This window comes from Adiantum capillus-veneris, chromosome 3, assembly GCF_014529385.1.
Source record: "Adiantum capillus-veneris isolate H3 chromosome 3, ASM1452938v2, whole genome shotgun sequence".
NCBI lineage: Eukaryota > Viridiplantae > Streptophyta > Polypodiopsida > Polypodiales > Pteridaceae > Adiantum > Adiantum capillus-veneris.
In genome coordinates, this window is record NC_140933.1 from 77,350,425 (window position 1) to 77,373,160 (window position 22,736).

General features: G+C 43.8%; 1 protein-coding gene across 2 annotated transcripts in view; it reads left to right on the plus strand.

Annotated features, from left to right (window-relative positions):
* The window catches only part of LOC147461145 (Sas10/Utp3/C1D family), a 41,120-nt gene that overhangs the window by 1,062 nt on the left and 17,322 nt on the right, over positions 1–22,736 (plus strand). The window contains exons 3-8 of one of the 2 annotated variants that reach the window (XM_086508766.1): positions 15,216–15,303; positions 15,495–15,674; positions 15,758–15,925; positions 16,000–16,173; positions 16,253–16,407; positions 16,492–16,562. In XM_086508766.1, coding sequence (XP_086364892.1) covers positions 15,216–15,303; positions 15,495–15,674; positions 15,758–15,925; positions 16,000–16,173; positions 16,253–16,407; positions 16,492–16,562 — 836 coding nt within the window. Of the gene's footprint in view, positions 1–15,215; positions 15,304–15,494; positions 15,675–15,757; positions 15,926–15,999; positions 16,174–16,252; positions 16,408–16,491; positions 16,631–22,736 lie in introns of both variants that reach the window. The other variant, XM_086508765.1, reaches the window with a different exon arrangement.

Genomic DNA, 22,736 nt, shown 5'->3' on the forward strand with positions numbered 1-22,736 from the left:
GTGCTTGTCCTTAACTTTCTTATGCTTTTTGTGAGAGCGTAGTATTGCTCTCTTAACTTGCCCATACGTAGTGTCCATATCTCGGACAAACTCAAGGTACCTTCCCCATAGACAAATGTACGGTATTATTATACGCGTACTCGACAAGGGGCAAATACTTCTTCCGGTCATACTGTCTATTTGACACATAGAATTTCAACATATCCAATATTGCGGAATTGGCGATCTCACTTTGCCCATCGGTTTGGGGATGTTATGCAAAAGAAAAATTGAACTTCTCAAACAAGGCATGCCAAAAAAGTTCTTATCATGCGAGGATCTCCATCACTCACAATAGACTTGGGTATCCCGTGATGCTTGAAAATCTGTGTTAGAAAAACCAAGCCATATAATCCGCTTTGATTGTTTTCCAGACTGGAATAAAGTGAACTTGCTTGCTAATTTTGTCCACTAAGGTCCAGATCGCATCGTTTTCAGTATGAGTCTTAGGGAGATCCATAATAAAATCCATGGCAATACTCTCCTAAGGTTGATTAGACACAGGCAAAGGTTGGAATAATCGAGGCGTCTTATGCTGATCATACTTCACTTTTTGGCAAACCAAGCATTCCCTGAGATACTGGTCGATGTTTGCTTTAAGGCTTGGCCAAAAGAAATATCTTTTCAACGCTAAGGTCGTATTGACCTGCATAAGGCGAAGCATGTGCTCCATCTATGATTTTCTTCCTCAATGGCACCGTGACACAAAATTGCCTGGTGGTGATAGAGGTAACCATCCCGAATGGAATAGGGATATTCATTCTCTCCGTTCTGTAACTTGCTCCAAATGGAGGAGAACTCTGGGTCGTTTGGATACAAATCCGGAAGTGATTCCGGTTCCTCGTCATGTATAGAACTAATTGCATTCACCCTTGGCCATCGAGACAGTGCATCCACAACCACGTTTTTACTCCCAGCCATATGGAGGATTTGGAAGTGAAACATAGACAATAAGTTTGCCCATCTCATTTGCTTCTCAGATAATTTCCGTTGCGTGAGGAAATTCCACAAACTTTGATGATTTGTAACGGTAGGGCATCATGTGCCAACAGAAAAGAACAGACTGAACAAACTTTTTAGCACTTCAAACAATTGAACTAAAAGAGACGCTCGACACACGAGACATTGAGTGGGAGAGTTCCACTCCAAGAGAGCACTCGCCCCAAACCTTGGCGCCCCTTTCGATATTTCTTTATAATGCTTCAACACTTTACAGCTCCTGTAAGACAGAGCCCACCACCATAATTTAAAGACTCACGGCCATTCAAAAGCAGTACATGAAAAGCTACAAGTCTAAAAGCTTATGATCTCCCAAAAGCTAGCCGATTCGCGAAAATTTGTACAGTGCCACATGGCAGTCATTGCAATTGCGGAGAATCTGTACAATCCAGCCACGTCATCAACCGTTGCCCCATGGACGGGGTCCTATAAGTTGGTAGAAACTCTTTCAATAATTTGCCCCACTCGATGAGGATTTCTAAGTTGGTGAGAGCTTGTGCTTCTTCTACTTCTTCCAGGGTTTAGGCCGCTCGCCCAGGATGTGCAAGTCAGCTAGGGTTAGACTCCGGTAGCTTAACCTACCGGGTCTTCTGTAACAGACTTGGACACTCCAAGTCAAGAATCTACCGCCGCGACACGACAAGAATTCGCTTCAAAACAGTTCACAATTTGATTCGAGACCGGCCCGACGGAGTTCCTGCCAAGAGGTATTGACCCCAAAGACTGGTGCCCCTTTCGGTATTTCTTTTTATTTTAAATCTGTTGCACAAAGTACAAGGGAGTGGGTGGGTCTCACTCTCAGACTCTGCGTCCAGATGCTGTGAGAAGTGGGAGCCTAAACCACACTTATAAAGAGTTACAAGGGATACCAAAAGCAAAGCCCCAAAAATAGACTTACAAAAGAAAGCAACGTTAAAAATAAAGCCCCTTTCTCTTTCTCAAGCTTGCGTAGAATAAAGTAGGCCCAAAAGCTGCCGTACGCTGTTGCTTTTCCGTACGTTGCCTGCCACGTGGCTGTCCGTAATTTCCGTCGCAATTTGCGGGTGTTGACCGTACTGCAGTGCCATGTGTTCAGTCTGTTTTCCCCGGGACTATCCATGCCAAAGGGGAAGGTGTGTGTACACGGGTTGCTACGTCACTGGGTTGTGACATACTCCCCTCTTAAAAGCATTGTAATCGCCCTCATTACGCCTGCAAAACAGACAAAGGCCATAAACTGTCTTAGCAGACACTGACTGTTAGTACCGACGCACTAGGAACACACGTCTAGCACATGTACCAATCGAGAGTCACATCACAGGACATCACTTGAAATCACAAGACATCACATGACAAATCACATTCAAAATTCATTCAGATCTTAGACCATGATTTATCGGCAACGTATTTAACAATCGCATCTAGATCCACTCGGGACCTCATAGATGCCCGATTGACTAATCCTTATTGCAACCATGTCTGTCGAGATTGTTTAGACCGAAATGCTGCAATCATTTCGTCTATCAGTTTCTGCACTTAAACAAGTCAAGAACAAGTTGGTATTGTATTATCGGGAATTCCAGTTCATAAAGTCATTACAGCAGAATACTCTCAGATCACAGTATCCCTGAAACTCAAAAGAGACATCAATGACTTTAGTATAAAAAATCGAGGCAATCTGTTGACAAAGGAGCGGAGCGACTCCCCTCTTGTGCATACCCGCTGCACCAGATTCCACCCACCCAAGCTGAGTTCGTGGTTTCATTTAGAATAGACTATGCTAATTCAAATGCTTCAAGGTAAAGATTCACAATCTGAGGAGTATCTGCTAGGTCCTTCTCCTCCATCCACTTCGCATCCAATGTGGGATAGTTCTTGAATATAACCAAGAACCTTCTTATCGCTTTACCCTTTATCTTTCTGTCTTTATGTGCCAATATTTGTTTGGGAACAAGGATCTCCTCGTTTTCTTCCACTTCGGGTTGCTCATTAGGCTCCCCATCATCGGGCACATCGCCTTTAAAAGGCTTCAAGAGACTCACATGAAAAGCATTGTGAATTCTCTAAGTATCGGGTAGCTTCAGTCTAAAGGAGACATCATTTATCTTTTCGGGAATTTGGAAAGGTCCGTAGTATCGCATACTAAGCTTTGGAAAAAGCCTCTCCTTTCCCTTTTTCTTTCTCAGACGTGCCTTCTCAAAAACGTAAGAGCACCCAATCGTTCTCCTTCAATTTCAATTCGCGACGATGGCGATCTGCTACCTTTTTCTTTCTTTCTTGAGATTTCTGCAAAGCCTCGCGGACCTTGGCAAAAGCAGTGTCCAAGTCACGCATGTACTCGTCGGATTCAAAAATCTTATCTTTCGTGCTTAGGAAGGGTGGAACCTTTGTAGAACCTTCAATAATCTCAAATGGCGCCTTCCCCGTCGAAGAGTGTATCGTGTTATTGTAGGCAAATTCCACCAAAGGTAAATACTTTTCCATTGAGTCTTCTGATCCAAGGTGTAAGACTTCAATAAATTTAGTACCACTGAATTAGCAATCTCTGATTGCCCGTCAGTCTGCGGGTGGAACGATGACGAGAATTGCAACCATGTTTTAATGTTCTCCGAAATAGCCTTCCAAAACAAACTCGTGAATTTGGGGTCTCTGTCGAAGACAATTGTCTCAAGCATGCCATGTAATCTGAAGATCTGGGCCACAAACAGTCTCGCTAAGTGATCCGGCTTGAGTGTTTTCTTCATTGGAATGAAATGAGCTTGCTTGCTAAATCTGTCAATAACAGTTCAGATACCATCGTGACCACTCTGTGTTCTCGGGAGATTAAAAATGAAATCCATTGCAATATTTTCCCAGGGGCGGGTGGGTATGGGTAAAGGCTGTAACAATCCCTGTGCTTTATGCATGTCAAACTTGACCTTCTGGCATACCAAGCAACTACGTACAAAATGGTCCACGTCCTTCTTGAGTCTCGGCCAAAAGAAGTATCTCTCTACACCTCTCAAGGTAGTAGCTATGCCGCGGTGACCCGTAAAAGGTGGACAGTGGCATTCGGTTAAAACCTTTTCCCTCAACGGCTGTGTAACGCACAACATCGTTTTCCTCATCAAGTAGCCATCCCGAATGGAATATCCCGCTACTACCTCCCCATTCCGTATCGAGTGAAAATATCTGCAAAATTTGTATTTGTGGCTTATTGATCAACCATATCCTCGAAGCTCCTATGGTGTATCGCAGAAATAGCCAGAACTAACGGCTTCCGGGACAAAACATCTACCACCAAGTTCTTCTGTCCCTGCACATGGACAATCTTGAAGTGAAACTGTGACAAGATGTTCGCCCACCACGTCTGCTTTTCCGATAGTTGCTTCTGTGACAAGAAGTAGCGTAAACTCTGATGGTCTGTGAAAACAGTAAAATTCACTCCGAGTAGGTATGTCGCCACTAAGTAAGAGCATGGATAACCGCCAAAAGCTCTTTCTCATAAATCTGTGCTGTCAATTCTGGCCTTGAAAATAATCGGCTTTCGTAGGCAATGACATGGCCTTCTTGCATTAAGACCGCACCAAGAGTACGACCAGAAGCATCACAATATACTTCAAATGACTTCTACAAATCCGGCAAAGTTAAAACTGGTCCTGTAGTCAATTTCTCTTTCAATGCTTGGAAGGCAGTCACCTCTTTGGGTCCCCACGAGAAAGGGACTCCTTTCTGTGTCGAAATATGCAAAGGGGAAGCAACCTCATCAAACTTTTTAATGAAGTGCCTGCAGTACGAACATAAGCCCAAGAAGCTTCTAACTTCATGGACATTCTTCAAATCGGGCCAATCAAGGATAGTCTCTATCTTGGCCGGGTCCATCTGCACTCCTGCTGCTGAGACAATGTGTCCCAAAAAGTGTATCTCGGGTAGGAAAAATTCACTTTTCTTTGCAATAATCACCAACTTGTGATCTCGTAATGCTTGAAAGACCTGTAGTAGATGTTCTCTATGTGCTGCCTCATCCTTGGAGAAAACAATGATGTCGTCAAAGAAAGTGCCAACAAATAGTCTACTCTCTCGAAAAATCCTGTCCATCATCCGATTAAATGTCGCTGGAGCATTGGTAAGGCCAAAAGGCATCACCAAAAACTCAAATAATCCAAAAGTTGTTCGAAAAGCTGTAATTCACTTTTCTTTGCAATAATCACCAACTTGTGATCTCGTAATGCTTGAAAGACCTGTAGCAGATGTTCTCTATGTGTTGCCTCATCCTTGGAGAAAACAATGATGTCGTCAAAGAAAGTGCCAACAAATAGTCTGTACTCTTGAAAAATCCTGTCCATCATCCGGTTAAATGTCGTTGGAGCATTGGTAAGGCCAAAAGGCATCACCAAAAACTCAAATAATCCAAAAGTTGTTCGAAAAGGTGTCTTGTAGACATCTCCCGGCGCAATTCGAATATCTGCTCTTCAAATCGATCCCGTTGAAACAAGAGGATCCCTGTAGTCTGTCTAGAATATCATCGATTCTAGGAATCGGAAATGTGTTCTTGATAGTGATTTTGTTGAGAGCTCTATAATCGATGCACATTCTCTAAGATTCGTCTTTTTTCAAAACCAACAACATTGGAGAGCAGTACGGTGAAGTACTAGGTTGGACAAGACCCTTTTCCAAGAGGTCTTTCACTTGGTTCATAATTTCTTCGTTCTGGGCTCGGCTCACACGGTAAGGAGGCCTGTTCGGTGGTGTGCTTTCAGGTATCAGATCAATGGTATGATCCTCAGGATGAGCTGGTGGTAACTCGCCTTGTAGGCCCTCTGAAAAGCAATGGGCATGAGTGGAGAAAATCTTGACGTTCTTTATCAAGTTCAGACATATTTGTCCTATTCTCATCATTCAACTCTTTCAAAAAGATCGAGTAAACAAACAGATTGGATTTCATTAATTTTGAAACGGCTGAAGTTGATACAATAGGGACAGTCTCGCCCTTAAGTTTCACATCAAGTACAATGGTTTGGCCCTTCTCTGTAGTCAAAGTCGCTTTTCTCGCCCGATAGTCGACCACGGCGTTGTTCTTAGGGTACCAAGGAATTCCCAGGAGGACATCACAACCTTCCAAGGGCATTATGTAGAAGTCCTTGTGCCCCAAATACCCTGACAATGTAACCGAAGTTTGCCAATGGCTACGTCCCTGCCGAGTGCCGCTAGAACTGCCTCTGCTAGTGGTCCCATCAGATTGGGTGTGATCTCGAGCCGCACCGCCAATTCAGGTGAAATGAAGTTGGCCTTGGCTCCTCCATCAAAGAAAATCAAGGCTTCTTGGTCTTTCACTTTGCCCCATGCTGGGCAAAGTTTTGTACTCTCATCCATCGTGCTAGGGTCAGTACCCATACAATCTGGAACCAGTCTTGCTTTCATCTTGCCTTTTCGTCCACGTTCCTTAGCTGCTTTCTAACTCTCGGGCCTTTCTTCATCGTTGTCGTTCGGTTCTTTTGGTGCCTTTTTAGGGCACTTTGCGGAGATGTGCCCAGTTTCCCCGCATCCAAAGCACTTCCCCTCTTTGATGTAGTTAGCCTTGTCTCAAAGAGTGAGCTTGGGAGTGCATCCTTTTCTTTCTTTTCTGGGTTGCTCTTCTTCTTTCTACTTTCATTGTTCGAAGTCTGTTTGGTCCTTTGCGTCATGATTTCATCTGTGGGGTAGGTCAAATTGCCTGAATGAATGGCAAAACCCCGTTTCGCATGACTCATCAGTTCCCGGATGGAATCTGACTTTTGCTCTAAGCAGTGATCTCGGATCTCCGTAGGAAGTCCCAAGGTAAACCGCTCAATCTGTTCTTTAAACAAGATCTTCTTAAATGAAGAAGCTGGTAGAAAAGAGCTCCAGAATCTCGCAATATGCGTCCAATGTGTCCTTCTTGGTCATCCGAAGATGGTTCCAAGTAGCTTGTATGTTGCGTTCGTACTCCCGAGTCAACCAAAAAGAAATAAAAAGCCTCTTAAATTTCAGCCATTTAACTAGTGCTTTCTTGTTCAATAGAAGAGTGGACCACCAAGTTCGAGCATTTCCCTCGAAGTAAGAGGTAGCCCTCCGAATCTTGGAGTGCTCTGAGTAATGTCCTCCAGAGAAAGCTATGTCAAACTGCTATATGAAGGCCAAAGCCTTCGAAGCATCTTGAAATCCAGAAAACTTGTCAAATTTAAGTGACTGTCTACCTTCTTTAAACTCTCGGACTTTCTTGCTTTTATCTTTCAAAAAGTCATACGGGTTGGCTTTATAAAAATTCTTCTTCCTTGCATAAAATCTGTTGTCATCGGAGTCCGAACTATCCGAAGACGAGTCCTCTGTAGAACTGTCAACAACTGGGCGAGATTTAGACTTCTTTGCCTTTTTCTTGCCCTTTCTGAAGTGTTGCTTTTTGCTTCGCTTTTTCCCTTTTCTATCTTCTTCGCTCGAGTCAGAAGAGCTAGAAGAACTGTAAGAAGAAGAAGAAGAAGAAGAAGAAGAAGAAGAAGAAGAACTGGGTACTCCTTCAAATCGCACACGCTTCTTCTGCTTTCTTGCCGAGGCAAAAGTAGATTGATGACCCAAATAACCCGGGAGGTTAGTTCTTTTCTTCTGCTTTTTGTCGTGCTTTTTAGCTTTGTTCTGGGCCTCAAAAAGCTGGCTAATCCGTCCATCAACCACCTCTTCTAATTCTTGCTCTGTAAACATCCTCGGCGTAGGAGGTTGTTGAGTGCCGGTTTGAGGGGTGGCTCCGTGGTTTGCTGCCATTGTGAGTGCACCTCATTGAAGGCAATCTGGGTCAAAAATTTTACAAGTTTAGGGTCCTTCGCAAAATTTATCATTAACTTTGTCGCATCATCGACCAAGCTTCGATGTTCCATCTCTTCAAGCTCCGCCTGAGTAGGTTGAGGCGGGCCATACTACTTGCGTGAATCTTCTTCGTGATCTCTTGCCGCATCTCCTGATGCAGAGGAAGTCGACTATCCTTTGCTTGAATCCATAAGTGCCGCGTAAAAAGGATCGGATTTCCTGATAGAAGAGTAATCGACCGTGCTCTGATACCACTGTAACAGACTTGGACACTACAAGTCAAGAATCTACTGCGACACGATAGGAATTCGCTTCAAAACAGTTCACAATTTGATTCGACACCGGCTCGACGGAGTTCCATGCCAGGAGGTATTGGCCCCAAAGGCTGGCACCCCTTTCGGTATTTCTTTTTATATTAAATTTGTTGCACAAAGTACAAGGGAGTGGGTGAGTCTCACTCTCGGACTCTGCGTCCAGATGCTCTGAGAAGTGGGAGCCCAAACCGCACTTATAAAGAGTTACAAGGGATGCCAAAAGCAGAGCCCCAAAAGCTGCCCATAAAGCTTACAAAATAAAGCAACTTTAAAAATAAAGCCCCTTTCTCTTTCTCAAGCTTGCGTAGAATAAACCAGGCCCAAAAGCTCCCGTACGTGCTGCTTTTCCGTACGTTGCCTGCCACGTGGCTGTCTGTAATTTTCCCTGCAATTTGCGGGTGTTGACCGTACGGCAGTGCCACATCATCATTTCAGCCTGTTTTCCCCGGGATTGTCCATGCCAAAGGGGAAGGTGTGTGTCACGGGTTGTCGCGTCACTGGATTGTGACATCTTCAGTGGCTTGACACGTCATCAATTTGAAAGAAGAGTAATCGTCCGCGATTACAAGATATCGGAGGGTCATTCCGAGGGGCATTCAGTTTTCTCATTCCATATCGGAGCTCTTGATATTTCAAGTGTCTCATTGTTGAGGCGTCAACGAGGCCTTCGAGGTTGACTTTCACTAGAATCTCGAGGATTTGTTTATTGTGGTTGAGGATTTTGGTTTGTTGCCGGAGTTTCTTTTGTGGTAAACTCTAGCTTTCCTTTCATAAGCTTCTAACGGACTGTGGCATGGTCCACAAGCTCTTGCATTGTGGATACTTGCTTAGACAGACATTATATCTGTAATGGTGATGGTAGTCCAATTGTGTATCGCTCGCACTCGTCCTCCAAGGGAATCAAGAAAGACACCGGAAGGTAGATATTGAGAAACCTTTGGCTATAGTCTTCCATGGTCTTCGTGGCAAGCATTTTCAAGTTGCTCCATTCTGATAAAATCTGGACTTCAAACAAGGAGGTCATATAACTTCGTGCAAAAATTGTCTTAAAAGCTTGCGAAGTCCACATGCGGTTGTGTCGCGACAGAACTCCACCAGTGCATAGCATTATCTTTAAGAAATCCCACAGCTTGACAAATCTTTGATTCTTCTATATAATTGCCAAAGCATAGTTGTTGTCGAAACTGTAAGGCTTTCTTTCGACCTTTCACTCCAGAGAAAGTGAAATTTTTTATTCTCGTCCCGCCAACCTTGAAATCCTTTGGCTGGTTAGGCGCATACCTCGGATATGGATAATAAGGATATCCATATGGGCGCCAACCATTGTACCAAGGTGGCAGTTGTAAGGTGCAGCGGAAGTGAATGTTGCTTTGCTCAAGATGAGTGCTCCGAAATGTGCTCAAGGGTTCCTTTTACTTACGGAAGGGAGAGCCTTCCGTTCCTTTAGTGAGAGAGTGCAATGATCACAAACAAAATGAATGCTTCTGTGAATGAAGGTGCTGAGAGAGAGAGAGAGAGAGAGAGAGAGAGAGAGAGAGAGAGAGAGAGAGAGAGAGAGAAGAATACGACACTAGACGGTTCTCAAACCCTCCTCCAAGGGCCCCCCTCTCTATGGCGAGAGAGGTCTATGCTATTGATTGCACAAATCTGGTACAATGGTCTAGATGCAATGGATTTGCCGACGATGTTGCCGACAATGATGACGACGAGGACGGGCTTAAATCTAAAAACTCTAGGGCTGAAATCTGCAAAACGCTGACTTCTGCTGAATTATGACACTGTGTCGGCGAGGACGGCGATGGCGACAACGATGCACTGAAAACGCAGGTGCTGAAATCTGGGACAACGGCTGAATCTGAAAACGCTGGCTAGCCCTAAATCGGCGAGGATCTGCGGCAGGTAGGTGACATCTGCGAGGCTAGGGACTGGATCTGCTGTGTCTAAGTGCTGAAAACTGAAAACATTGATGTGGCTGATCTGACGCCGAAATCTGCAAATGCTAGGCTAAGTGCTGCAAACTGAAAATGCCAGTGGATCTGTAGCAAAAACGCAAAGGCTGATCTGCAACCTGAAAACGCTATGTTGAATTGTTGGCTGGAAATGCTAGGGTCTCCTGTCGGTCTTGCTGAGAAGGTGCACTGCAAGTTGCTGGAACTTCTTCTGCCTCTTTTGCCAGAAAGTGCTAGCGCTAGGTTTCTTTTATAGTAGCTTAGCAAATTTGCCCTACCCAGTTTTCCAAAAAAAGTCATTTATTAAATAATAAGTGAAAAATGGATAAATTGGGAAAATGCGTTCTATGCACTGTAAAATGCTCATGGTGGGTATTGAATGTCATGCTGATGATCATGCTGTGTGCAACCAGAGGATATGCAACTACTCTAAGTGCTTGGACATGCACGGCCTGCTCACAGGCTCACAAAGGTGCTAGAACACTTCCTAAGCTGACCTGAACCCTAGACTTGAGATAGCTTGTCCACATGCACATAGGTTAGATGTGCATCATCGACTTGACCAAAGCCTCCATAGGATAAATTGGGAAAATGCGTTCTATGCACTGTAAAATGCTCATGGTGGGTATTGAATGTCATGCTGATGATCATGCTGTGTGCAACCAGAGGATATGCAACTACTCTAAGTGCTTGGACATGCACGGCCTGCTCACAGGCTCACAAAGGTGCTAGAACACTTCCTAAGCTGACCTGAACCCTAGACTTGAGATAGCTTGTCCACATGCACATAGGTTAGATGTGCATCATCGACTTGACCACAGCCTCCATAGGAGTTGGTGCAACCCGTGGCGTAGATGGGGAAGGAGGAGGGTCGGAAAAAAATCCTCATGGTGGGGAAAATTCTTCGTCCCACCTCCATGCTCATCACCTTCACTCAAAGTATCCATTCCGCTTGAGGAACTTGGGTTCTTGAGGTTCTTGGGGTCTTGAGGTTCTTCGATTCTGTAGCTTGCAATCGGTGTTTGAGAAGGCTTTTCTCTTACCCGAGCTCGATTCTTCCCTGTGGGCGCACCCCTTGGCGGCCTTGCGCTCACACCAAAGTTGCTTTTTCCCACCTCATGGCTGGCCGCTAAGTGCACAGGCTGCTCTCAATGAGTGAAAAGAGGAACAAGGGGAGGTTGGACAAGCTCTTCTTTCTTGGGTTACCTGTCACTCTTTAAAAAGACGATTAGGAATTGACACGCCCAAGTGGACTTGGGTTACGTGCGACCGCAACAAGCTAAAAAAATTCTTGTGGTTCTTTCCTTGAGTGATACAAAACGTTGCCAAAGCTCTGATACAAATGTAAGGTGCAACGGATGTGAATGTTGTTTTGCTCAAGATAAGTGCTCCGAACTGTGCTCAAGGGTTCCTTTTACTTACGGAAGGGAGAGCCTTCTGTTCCGTTAGTGGGAGAGTGCAATGATCACAAACAAAGTGAATGCTATTGTGAATGAAGGTGCAGAGAGAGAGAGAGAGAGAGAGAGAGAGAGAGAGAGAGAGAGAGAGAGAGAGAGAGAAGATCACGACACTGAACGGTTCTCAAACCCTCCTCCAAGGGCCTCCCTCTCTATGGCGAGAGAGGTCTATGCTATTGATTGCACAAATCTGGTACAATGGTCTAGATGCAATGGATTTTCCGATGATGTCGACGACAATGACGACGACAATGAGGACGGGCTGAAATCTGAAAACGCTGACTTCTGCTGAATACTGACACTTTGTCAGCGAGGACGGTGACGGCAATGACGATGCACTGGAAACGCAGGTGCTGAAATCTGTGGACAGCGGCTGAATCTGAAAATGTTGGCTGATTTGACGGTACGGTGAGGATCTGCGGCGGGTAGGTGAGATCTGCGAGGCTAGGGGCTGGATGTGCTGTGTCTAAGTGCTGAAAACTGAACACGCTGATGTGCTTGGGCTCATCTGACGCCGGAATGTGCGAACACTTGGCTAAGTGCTGCAAACTGAAAATTCCGGTCGAGCTTTAGCAAAAACGCCAAGGTTGATCTGCAACCTGAAAACGCTATGCTGAATCTGTTGGCTGGAAACGCTAGGGTCTCCTGCCGGTCTTGCTGAGAAGGTGCATTGCAAGTTGCTGGAACTTCTTGTGCCTCGTCTGCCAAAAAGTGCTAGCGCTAGGTTTCTTTTTTAGTAGCTTAGCAAATTTGCCCCACTTAGTTTTCCAACAAAAGTAACTTATTAAATAATAAGTGAAAAATGGATAAATAGGGAAAATGGGTTGTATGCAATGTAAAATGCTCATGATGGGTATTGAATGTCATGCTGATGATCATGCTGTGTGCAACCCGAGGATATGCAACTACTCTAAGTGCCCGGACATGCACGGCCTGCTCACAGGTTCACAAAGGTGCCAGAACACTTTCTAAGCCGACGTGAACCCTAGACTTGAGATAGCTCGTCCACATGCACATAGATGTGCACGTGACAGTAGTGGTGGTGGGGGAGGCGGTTGCACTGGATTAGGGTCAAATGGATGCACCATATTCCTAACCCCCCCCCCCCCCAATGGAACAGACGGTTAAGAAGGTTGTTGGTTAGAGGCTCTTGCACTTTTTGATGCCGGAGGAGGGGGTACCGCTCATCTTCTCTCTCTTTAATTCAAGTGTTTTGACGTACTGAAACCGTTGCCAAGTGTGTAGATTGCAGTTATCTCCATGTTTTCGTCTGATCACTCGCGGAAAGTGATTACAACCACCCTCCTTGGGGATAAGATAAATCAAATCCCTTTGACAGACTTTGTGGCATCGCATCCGTGTCCAACACATTCTACAATCCATTGCATAAACCAAGCCCCAACAACCCCCAATATCTCAAGAAAAACCAAGGGTGAGGTTATCCTCTCGGGTAGCTCTAGCACGACAAAGCCCTTGTGCATCCAACAACTCAAACTCGGGGAGAGGTCTCTCAAGTCTAATACGCATGTCATTAGTGATCCATCACCTCATATGAGCCGAGACCTCTGCTTTGCAAGTATCCATGTGTGCTTAAGGTTACTCTGTAGACAAAAGCTCTCTGTAGATAGCTGTGGTAATCTCTTTGATCTCATGCGGCTCCTACCTTAACAAGCCGTCCTATATCTGAAACTGACAAACCCTCGTGAGAGAGTGCAGAGGTCTAGTGATCTCAAAACACTCCTCGTCTTTTGTTTCAAACAAATCATCATGAATCTTCCACTTCGATATGCTTAAAACCAGAAAAAATCAAGGATTTTCAAATGTCCATGTGTAAAATTTTTGCAAAAACAAGAATTTACTTTGGCAAACCCTAATTTGTGTATGTGGTCAAAACTGAAATTGATATGAATGCGTAGAGCTTGAGGAGTGGATCAACTTTTTCTTCTGCAGCATTGTGGAATTCTCACTTGGTTGATAGCTTTTAGGGTATTCTGATACACAGAAAAGCTTTTAAAGCTTGTTTATCATGCTTTTTAGAGCAAAAGCGACCTTGTTGAACTGTAAAAATGATTTGTGGATAACTTCCCATGCTTGCATTCTCTTCCATGCACTTCCGCATTGATCAACCTTTGGTCAACAGTAGTCAACCTGTCGCAAAGTGGTCAAGCGCGCTCCTTAACTTCGTCCTTCAATATATATGTAATTTATTTATTTATTTTCTCCTAGGTGATGCATGTCCCTAATCAATTTCGGTCTCTAATAAAGCTTGACACGCATCAAGCCTTTTCATGGATGAAGCACCTTCGCAGCTTCGCATTGGCCAACGAATTGTAAATATTGGAATAATTCACGAACTAAGGAGGAAGTAATCAAGGAGGAAGTAATCGTGAACCCCTGACTTATCCATCTTTGCGTAGTGTTTCTTGATTCCCCAATTCCAATCCACAACAAAAAGATTGTGTATACAATTAAACACCTTCTAATGTCTATTGATATATCTTTCAAAATATATCTCTTGTGCTGTTGCATACATAATTATAATAAAACATCATTAGTTCATTGGCATGGGCACATAAAATTCTGGTTATGATTATCTACTTTATATTTATCTGCTATAGAAATCCTCCCCTTGTTGTGCCGCATTCTCCTTCTCTGTCATTGAATTCGTAAAAGCTTCCATCTTGCCTATATGATCTCTCTGAGAACAAGAGAAGTGCTCATTGTAATCATCCACCAGACAGATGATCCACTCCATTGCAAAACCATATCAGAAGTCTGTAATAGAAGTGAATAATATGTCAAAACTAACATGGAAGAGGCGGTAATCAGAGAGTATTGGCCCTCGTCGAGCATCCCTGGCGGTATTTCTCTCTCTATTTATTAATAAAGAGAGTTTACAACTGTTCGTGAGGCCACACACTCCATTTGTTTTTACAATTGGCACACTCGGCTCAATTTGTAAGCACTTTGAACCGAAAGCAATCCTAAAATCACATGCTATTACAAAGTGCTCAGAGGCTCAAAAGGCATCTGCTTTCAATAACTAATAAATGAAAAGCATCCCTAGTGTTCAGCCATCTCAGCAGTGTACGATGTCTGTACGCTTTCTTCCACATAAGCAGCCTGTACTCCCCGCAATTTGCAGCAGAGAATTTTATGAGCGTAAGTGCTCAGAGAGAATTGAGATTCCTCGATCGGTTGCTGATTCTGTGGATGCTTTCCATGTATTGCCATGTCATCAACTTGTTAAACGAGCCTGTGCATCTCTACCATGCCAACGAACACATGAAGCTCGATGAGCTAACCCGAAGTATCGCCCTGCAAATGCTCACCTCGATCTGAGATAGTGAAGCAAGGGATGTTGGTGATGTTGCTGGGGAACGTTGCTCCAATATCAGATGTTGGAATCAGGGTTGCAGGAATGCACATACAAAGCTTGGAGAACAAGGAGAAGTTCAAGGGCCCCCTGCAAGAGGTAGTATTATTGAGAATGGAAGTACAAAGATAAATTAGCCCTAGAATGATAAGTGTGTATACAATGCATGTGGTGAAAAACCTCCGAGCGAGTAAAAAAATGCCTTGGCGATCATAATTTCTAAGAGTGTGACTAGAAAGGTGCACTTAAACTATGGTCTCTTTGAGCTGCTACTTTTGTAACGAAGGGTTTGTGGTTGGTATGAAAGTGATGAAGCAGAGCTGGTGAAAGTTCTTGGAGATATGACTACAGGGTTGGAGGAAGTTCAGAGTAAATTGGTCCCTTTCCTAGAAAAGGTTTGTCTCGCTGCCAAGTACAGTGCTTTTTTAAAGCTACACAAACATTAGTAAACCTTGTTCACTAGCCTCCACTGATGTACCTGTGCATGCTTTTTGTTCATTTATACTCGCTTTGAATTCTGCATGAGGATTTCATGTTGTCAATGTTGGTTTTCTCAAAGGCTGTTCTGATATTGGCCTCGTGGCAGGTGAAGAAAGGGGAGTACAGTTCAAACAATGGCTTAAGTTACCTTGACTCGAAGCACCTTCTGCTTCTGTTTTATTGTCAGTCTATTGTTTTCTACATCCTATTGAAGGCAAATGGGCGGTCTGTTGTAAACCACCCTGTCATTGCAAGGCTTATTGAAATACGCCTGTATTTGGAAAAGGTAACGTGCTGTTTTCTGCTATATACCTGTTACAATCTTGCTATGACTAGTGGCTTGGGTTTATAAACTGATGATTTATGCAGATTCGACCAATTGACAAGAAACTTCATTATCAAATAGAAAAGCTTTTGAAGTTGGCTACTGGTGTTTCTGGTGGAGCAGAACGCAATGAACCAACAACTGTTCCAGATGATCTTTTATATAAACCGAATCCGGACATGCTTGTTGCTAAAATTGATGAGAGTAACATGGTATTATTCTTATTTGAAGAATATGCTGATATAGTGGGGTATTGTAATTCCTCTTAATACCAACAATCTGACAGGGAAAAGATGCAGTTTATCGTCCTCCTATGATTGCTCCCACAGTTATGGATGATGACAGAATCTCAAGGGATAAGAAATCTGATATACGAGCACGGAAAGATGCTCTGCGAAAGGCCTCCAGGAGCAGTTTGGTCAAGGAGCTTGCTAGCGAATTGGAAGGCCGGCCTGAAGAGGTAGGCCTGATTTACTTTAAAATATTCATCCATTATCAAATTCGTTCTCTATTCTTACTGGCCTGATTTACTGATGTAGGTTAAGGAGTTTATTGGGCATGAAAGCAAAGAGATGACACGTGAGTTGTCTCGGCTTGAGGCACGTGCACAGCAGGAAGAGAATCTTTTTGCACGTGTTCCACTCTCTAGAGTTGAGAAGAAGAGGCTCAAACATCTCAAGCAGTCTAGAAATGGGTATGTTTATTCAATATATTGTTGTCCGAGAAGTACTGGGATCTTGGCTGTATTGATTCTTTTAAGGCACTGAATTTTCTTCAGGTTGATGGGAATGCTTGATGATTTTGATGATGATATTTCCTATCTGGTTGATGTGGAGGAGAACAAGCGTGGTAGGGTCTCATCCCGTGAACCAGATTCATCTCTCTCACAAGTTGACGTGCATTTGAGGAATCCAAAGGTCTGTTGTTTTGCTATAGCATTGTGGTGTTATTTATGGGTGAGATGGCTACTAACCATCACAAGGATGAGGTTTGACATGTGCTAGTCAAAACTTGTCGTCAATGTGTATATTGTAGATGCCATTCTCACAACTTCACATTCATATGCGCCAACTTGTACATACTCGCCTTGTGTATTGACCAGAAGGAAACGCCCTTTTAGAGTGATGATGTGTATGAAAAGTTAATTGGCCTCAACGATCAAGAGGCGGTTTTTTTGGTGCCTTGCATATATGTAACAACAAAATTAAGAAGGACCAACTTAGTTCCCCGCAAATTTTGCAATTAAAATCAAACAGAATGTACATTTTTCATGAAGTCATCTTGTAGAGTACAGTCAACTTGTTAGCACCCCTAAAACCTAACAGAGAAATTAGTTGACTTTATTCCTTCTAGGCAATCCGCGACAAAGGAGTGGAGTGGTTCCCCTCTTGTGCAACACACATTGCACCACGTTCAACCCATTGATTCGAGGTGCACTTTTGGAATAGTCGGAGCTAAACTAAGTCTCAAGGTATAGCTCTAGTAATTGAGGAGTATCTGCTAGGTCCTTCTCCTCCATCCACTTCGCATCAAGAGCGGGGACAATTCTTGAACTTGACCAAATATCGATGGACCAGCTTACCTTTCACTTTCTTTTCCTTGTGCACGCTAGGATCTGTTCTGGTATAAATCTCTTCTATCTCTTCTACCTTGCTACTTTAGCTCCTTGTCCTCTGGCACCTTGCTTTTGAAAGGTCTCAAAAGACTCACATGAAAAGCATTGTGAATCCTCCAAGTATTTGGCAACTTAAGTGTGGAGGATACATCGTTTATCTTTTCATGAATTTGGAGGGCCCATAGTATCGCATACTAAGCTTTGGGAAAAGATTCTCCTTATCCTTCCTCTTTGGTAGGCATATTTTTTCAAACCGAAATAGCACCCAATCATTCTCCTTCAATTGCACGTCGTGTTGATGCTTGTCTGCTGCCTTCTTATGCCGTGCTTCAGATTTCTGCAAAGCAAACTCCACCAATGGCAAATATTTCTCCCACAGAGTCTTATTGTTAGAAATATAGGACTTTCAACGAATCCAAAACCACCAAGTTGGCTATATCTAATTGCCCATCTGTCTATGGATAAAACGACGAAGAGAATTTAAGTTGCGTGCCTATATTCTCCTACATTGCTTTTCAAAACAAGCTTGCGAATGTGGGATCTCTATCTAACACTAGATTTGGGCATGCCATGTAATCTGAAGATATGCAAATGATCGGCCTTCACTGTCTCCTTTATGTCAAAGGTGGCAGCGGAAGATGCAATGAATACAAGAACTTGCTCGTGATCCGGTGGGTACCTCGACTCCAATCTAGAACACCTGCAAGGCCAAACACATGAACAAGGCACACCTGCGGAGAAGAGAGATCATTGAGGTAGAAAGAGACAGGACATCTGAGAGAGAGAGAGAGAGAGAGAGAGAGAGAGAGAGAGAGAGAGAGAGAGAGAGAGAGATCTGGAAATGGCTTTCCATGCTGATAACAATCTGCTCATACAAGTGACCAAGGGTGGTCCGACATAGAACTGACATGCCCAATGGATAGACCCGAGATGCACACAATTGCGACTGTTACTGACACTGCCAATTGCTCGTGCACACGAGACCATTGACACGGTCTCCACATGGGCATCACCTCCAACATGCTCTGAGAGCATAGATATGGTGCATCTCCTCCTGGCTAGATCTAGATGCAGATCTAGGTCTCGATCGAGGAAACGTGCTACCGCGAGGTAGTGCTGCACCGTAGAAGTGATCTCCAAGCAATGCATTTGCTACCCATGAAAAATGCTAGGGCTGAGCTGCTGAGCAAAAACGCTAGTTCGAGGTCATGCCAAAAACGCTAGGATGTTGTAACAAACTTGGACAACTCAAGTCAAGATTTTGTCGCGACACAGCAGAGATTTACTTTAAATCACTTCACAAATTAAGAGAGAGAGTCGACACGGCCCGACGTAGTTCTGTGCCAAGAGAGCTAGGCCCCAAAGACTGACGCCCCTTTCTATATTTCTTTTATATTAATTTTTGAGCAAAGTACAACTGCCCGCGGGTTCTCGCTCTCAGACTCTACGTCCAGATGCTCTGAGAAGTGAGCCCCTTGGGTCCATTATAAAGGTTACAAGGGATGCAAAAAGTAGAGTCCCCAAAAGTAGTAAATCAAAAGCAATGAGCTCCCAAAAGCATCTTGGGTAAAATCTGCCAATAAAAACAGTTAGCACTGTTTTCTAAAACTGTACAGCCAGCTAGCATAAAACACGGAGAATCCGTATAGTGCCACGTCAGCCAATCAACGCGTTTTCCGGCAGTCTGTTTAGTCAGCGTAATTTGCAACCGTCCATACAGCAACCACGTCAGCATGCTCTTCGCTTAAATTTTAATGGCACCTAGGCCCCTCGGCAAAGTTCCATAAGTTGGACATGCCACGTCATCAATTTGTGACATACCCCCCTCTTGAAAGAATTGTAATCGCTCTCGATTACGCCTGCAAAACGGACAGAGGCCATAAACCGTCTTAGTAGACACTGACTATTAGTACCGCGCACTAGACACGACACATCTAGAACTTGTACAAAGACGACAGTCACATCACAGGACTTCACATGACAAATCACAAAAAAATTCATTCCAAATCTCAGACCATGATTGCTAGCAACGTATTTAGTAATCGCATCTAGATCCATCCCGGACCTCACTGATGCCCGATTAACTAATAGAGATTTATGAGACCGAAATGCTGCAATCATTTTGTCTTTTAGTTCCTGCACTCAAACAAGTCAAGTGAGAGAGTACAAATCAATCATATTCAATTTCGGGAATTCCGTTTCATATATTCATACAACAGAATACTGTCAGCCCATTAGTATCCTTGAAATCCAAAGGGGACATTAGTGACCTTATTCAAATCGAGGTAATATATTGACAAAGGAGCAGAGTGACTCCCCTCTTGTGCAAACCCGTTGCACCAGATTCACCCTTGCTGAGTACGTGGTTCTATCAGAGTAGACTATGCTAAATCGAATGCTTCAAGGTAAAGTTCCAAAATCTGAGGGGTATCTGCTAGGTCCTCCTCCATCTTCGCATCCAATGCCAGATAGTTCTTGAATTTAACCAAGAAGTGCCGAACCACTTTACCTCTCCTCTTCTTTCCTTGTGTGTCAAAATCTGTTCAGGAACGAGTATCTCCTCGCTTTCTTCCACTTCGGGTTGCTCATCAGGCTCCCCATGAACTGGCACATCACCTTTAAAAGGTTTCAAGAGATTCACATGGAATGCATTGTCAATCTTCCAAGTATCGGGCAGCTTGAATCGAAAGGAGACATCATTTATCTTTTCCTTAATTTGGAAAGGGCCATAATACCTCATGCTAAGCTTTGGAAAAAGCTGCTCCTTTCCCTTTTGTTTCCTTAGGCGTGCCTTCTCAAAACGTAAGTTGATGTCGATTTGCTGCCTTCTTATGTCGTTCTTGAGATTTCTCTAAAGCTTCTTGGACCTTGGCAAAAGCAGTGTCCAAGTCTCTCGTGTACTGGTCGGCTTTGAAAATCTTGTCTTTAGTGCTGAGAAAGGTTGGAACCTTCGGAGCACCTTCAATTATCTCAAATGGCGCCTTCCCCGTCGAAGAGTGAACCGAGTTGTTGTAGGAAAATTCCACCAAAGGCAAATTTTTTTCCCGTTGAGTCTTCTGATCAGAGATGTAAGACTTCAATAAATCTAAAACAACTGAATTTGCAATCTGAGATTGCCCATCTGTCTGCGGGTGGAATGATGACGAGAATTGCAACCATGTGCCAATGTTGTTCCAAATAGCCCTCAAAACAAACTCGTGAATCAGGGATCTCTGTCGGAGACTATTGTCTCAGGGATGCCATGTAATCGAAATATCTGTGCAATGAACAGTCTCGTCAAATGATCCGGCTTGACTGTTTTCTGAGTCAAAAGGGAAGCTACCTCTGCAAACTTCCGAATGAACCGCCTCTAGTAAGAACACAAGCCCAAGAAGCTTCTAACTTCATGAACATTCTTCAAGTCTGGCCAATTGCGGATAGTCTTAATCTTGGCCGGGTCCATCTGTACTCCTGCTGTTGAGACGATGTGTCCCAGAAAGTGTATCTTAGGCAAGAAAATTTCACTCTTTTTGGCATTGATAACTAATCTTGTGATCACGCAATGCCTGAAAGACGTGTAGTAGATGGTGTTGATGTTCTGCTTCATCCTTGGAGAAAACTATAATATCATCAAAGAAAGTGCCGACAAAAGATCGATGCTCTCGGAAATTCCTATCCATCATTTTGGTTGAAAGTCGTTGGAGCATTGGTAAGTCCAAAAGGCATCACCAAAAATTCGTATAAACCAAAGCTTGTTCGAAAGGCTGTCTTGTAGACATCTCCCCGAGCGATTCTGATCTGATGATATCCGCTTTTCAAATCAATCGTGCTGAAACAAGAGGATCCATGAAATCTGTCAAGAATGTCATCGATCGTTGGAATCGGAAATCTGTTCTTCATAGTGATTTTATTGAGAGCTCTATAATCAATGCACATTCTCCAAGATCCGTCTTTCTTTAATACCAACAAAACCGGAGAGCAGTAGGGTGAAGTACTCGGTTGGATACGACCCTTTTCAAGGTCTTTCACTTGGTCCATGATTTCTTCATCTGGGGTCGGCTGTCACAAGGCGGGCACCACTTGCCAATAGAAAAGAACAGACTGAACAGACTTTAGCACTTCAATAACAACTGAACTGAGAGAGAGAGAGAGAGAGACGACACGCGACACGGAGTGGTGGAATTTCACCCGAGAGAGTATTGGCCCCAAACCTTGGCGCCCCTTTCGGTATTTCTTTATATTGCATCATCAAAGTACAAGCCGGTACTCCAAACTCTGCACCTTCTCCAAGAAGCATGCCAGAGAATGAGCCCTAACCTCATATTTAAAGGCCCTTGGCTTGAAAAGCAGTTACAGTAAAAAGCCTTTTAAAATAAAAAGCCTTTTAAAACTCAAAAGCTTCTGGTCCAAAAGCAAAGCCAAAAAGCTGTCAGCGTAAATCATGGAAATCCGTACAGCCTGCCACGTCATCAACCAGTGCAATTTTCGCAAATCTCCCTGCTGCCCTTAGGATTAGGATTAGGGTTTCTACAATTTTAGGGTTAGGGTTTGCAGGTTTTAGGGTTAGGGTTTCCAGAATTAGGGTTTGCAAGTTTTAGGGTTAGGGTTTCCAGAATTAGGGTTTGCAGATTTTAGGGTTAGGGTTTTCACAATTAGGGTTTAGCAGTTAGGGTTTCTTGTGGAAATTAGGGTTAGGGTTTTGCTCTCGGGCAACACGTCATCACTTTGTGACACTTCTTCTGTTACTTGTTCTTCTTAGGGTTTAGGGGCCACATCTGTAAGTTGGCTCCATTCTTTAGGCTTTGACACGTCAGCAGTTTGTTACATCTCCCCTTCTTGAAAGAGATTAATCGTCCTCGATTACAGCATATCTGCAAAACAATTCAAGTTAGCTCAAAATTTCCGAGGGTCATTTCGAGGGACATTCCGAGGGACAATCAGTTTGCTCTTTTTATTAAGGAGTTAGCTTCTCCTTTCTGCTCTTTTGATCAAGAAGTTCTTTGTCATAAATTGAATAGTTCTTTTCTGCACTATTTAATTTTCGACTAATGAATGCAACTGGACGGCCATGCTGCTGAAGCACAATGCCTGTGGCGACAGTGCTTGCATCCGTCCATACCTCAAAGGGGTCATCCCAAGAGGCAAGGATAAGACACGGCGCTTCTGTCACCATAACCTTGAGAGCTGTGAAAGTCTCAATGGCTGCTTCGGGCAAATCCACGCGCTGTCGGCAAGTCTTTACTCTTTTCCAAACATCTGTCATGGGTGCGGCAATGCGTGCAAAATTCTCTATGTGCGAACTATATGCTTGACACAAACCAAGAAAAGAACGCATATCATATGCAGTGTTGGGCAAATCCCAATTACGAACCTGTTCCACCTTCGCAGGATCTAGCTTGACGTCTTCTGCAGAAATGATATAACCCAGA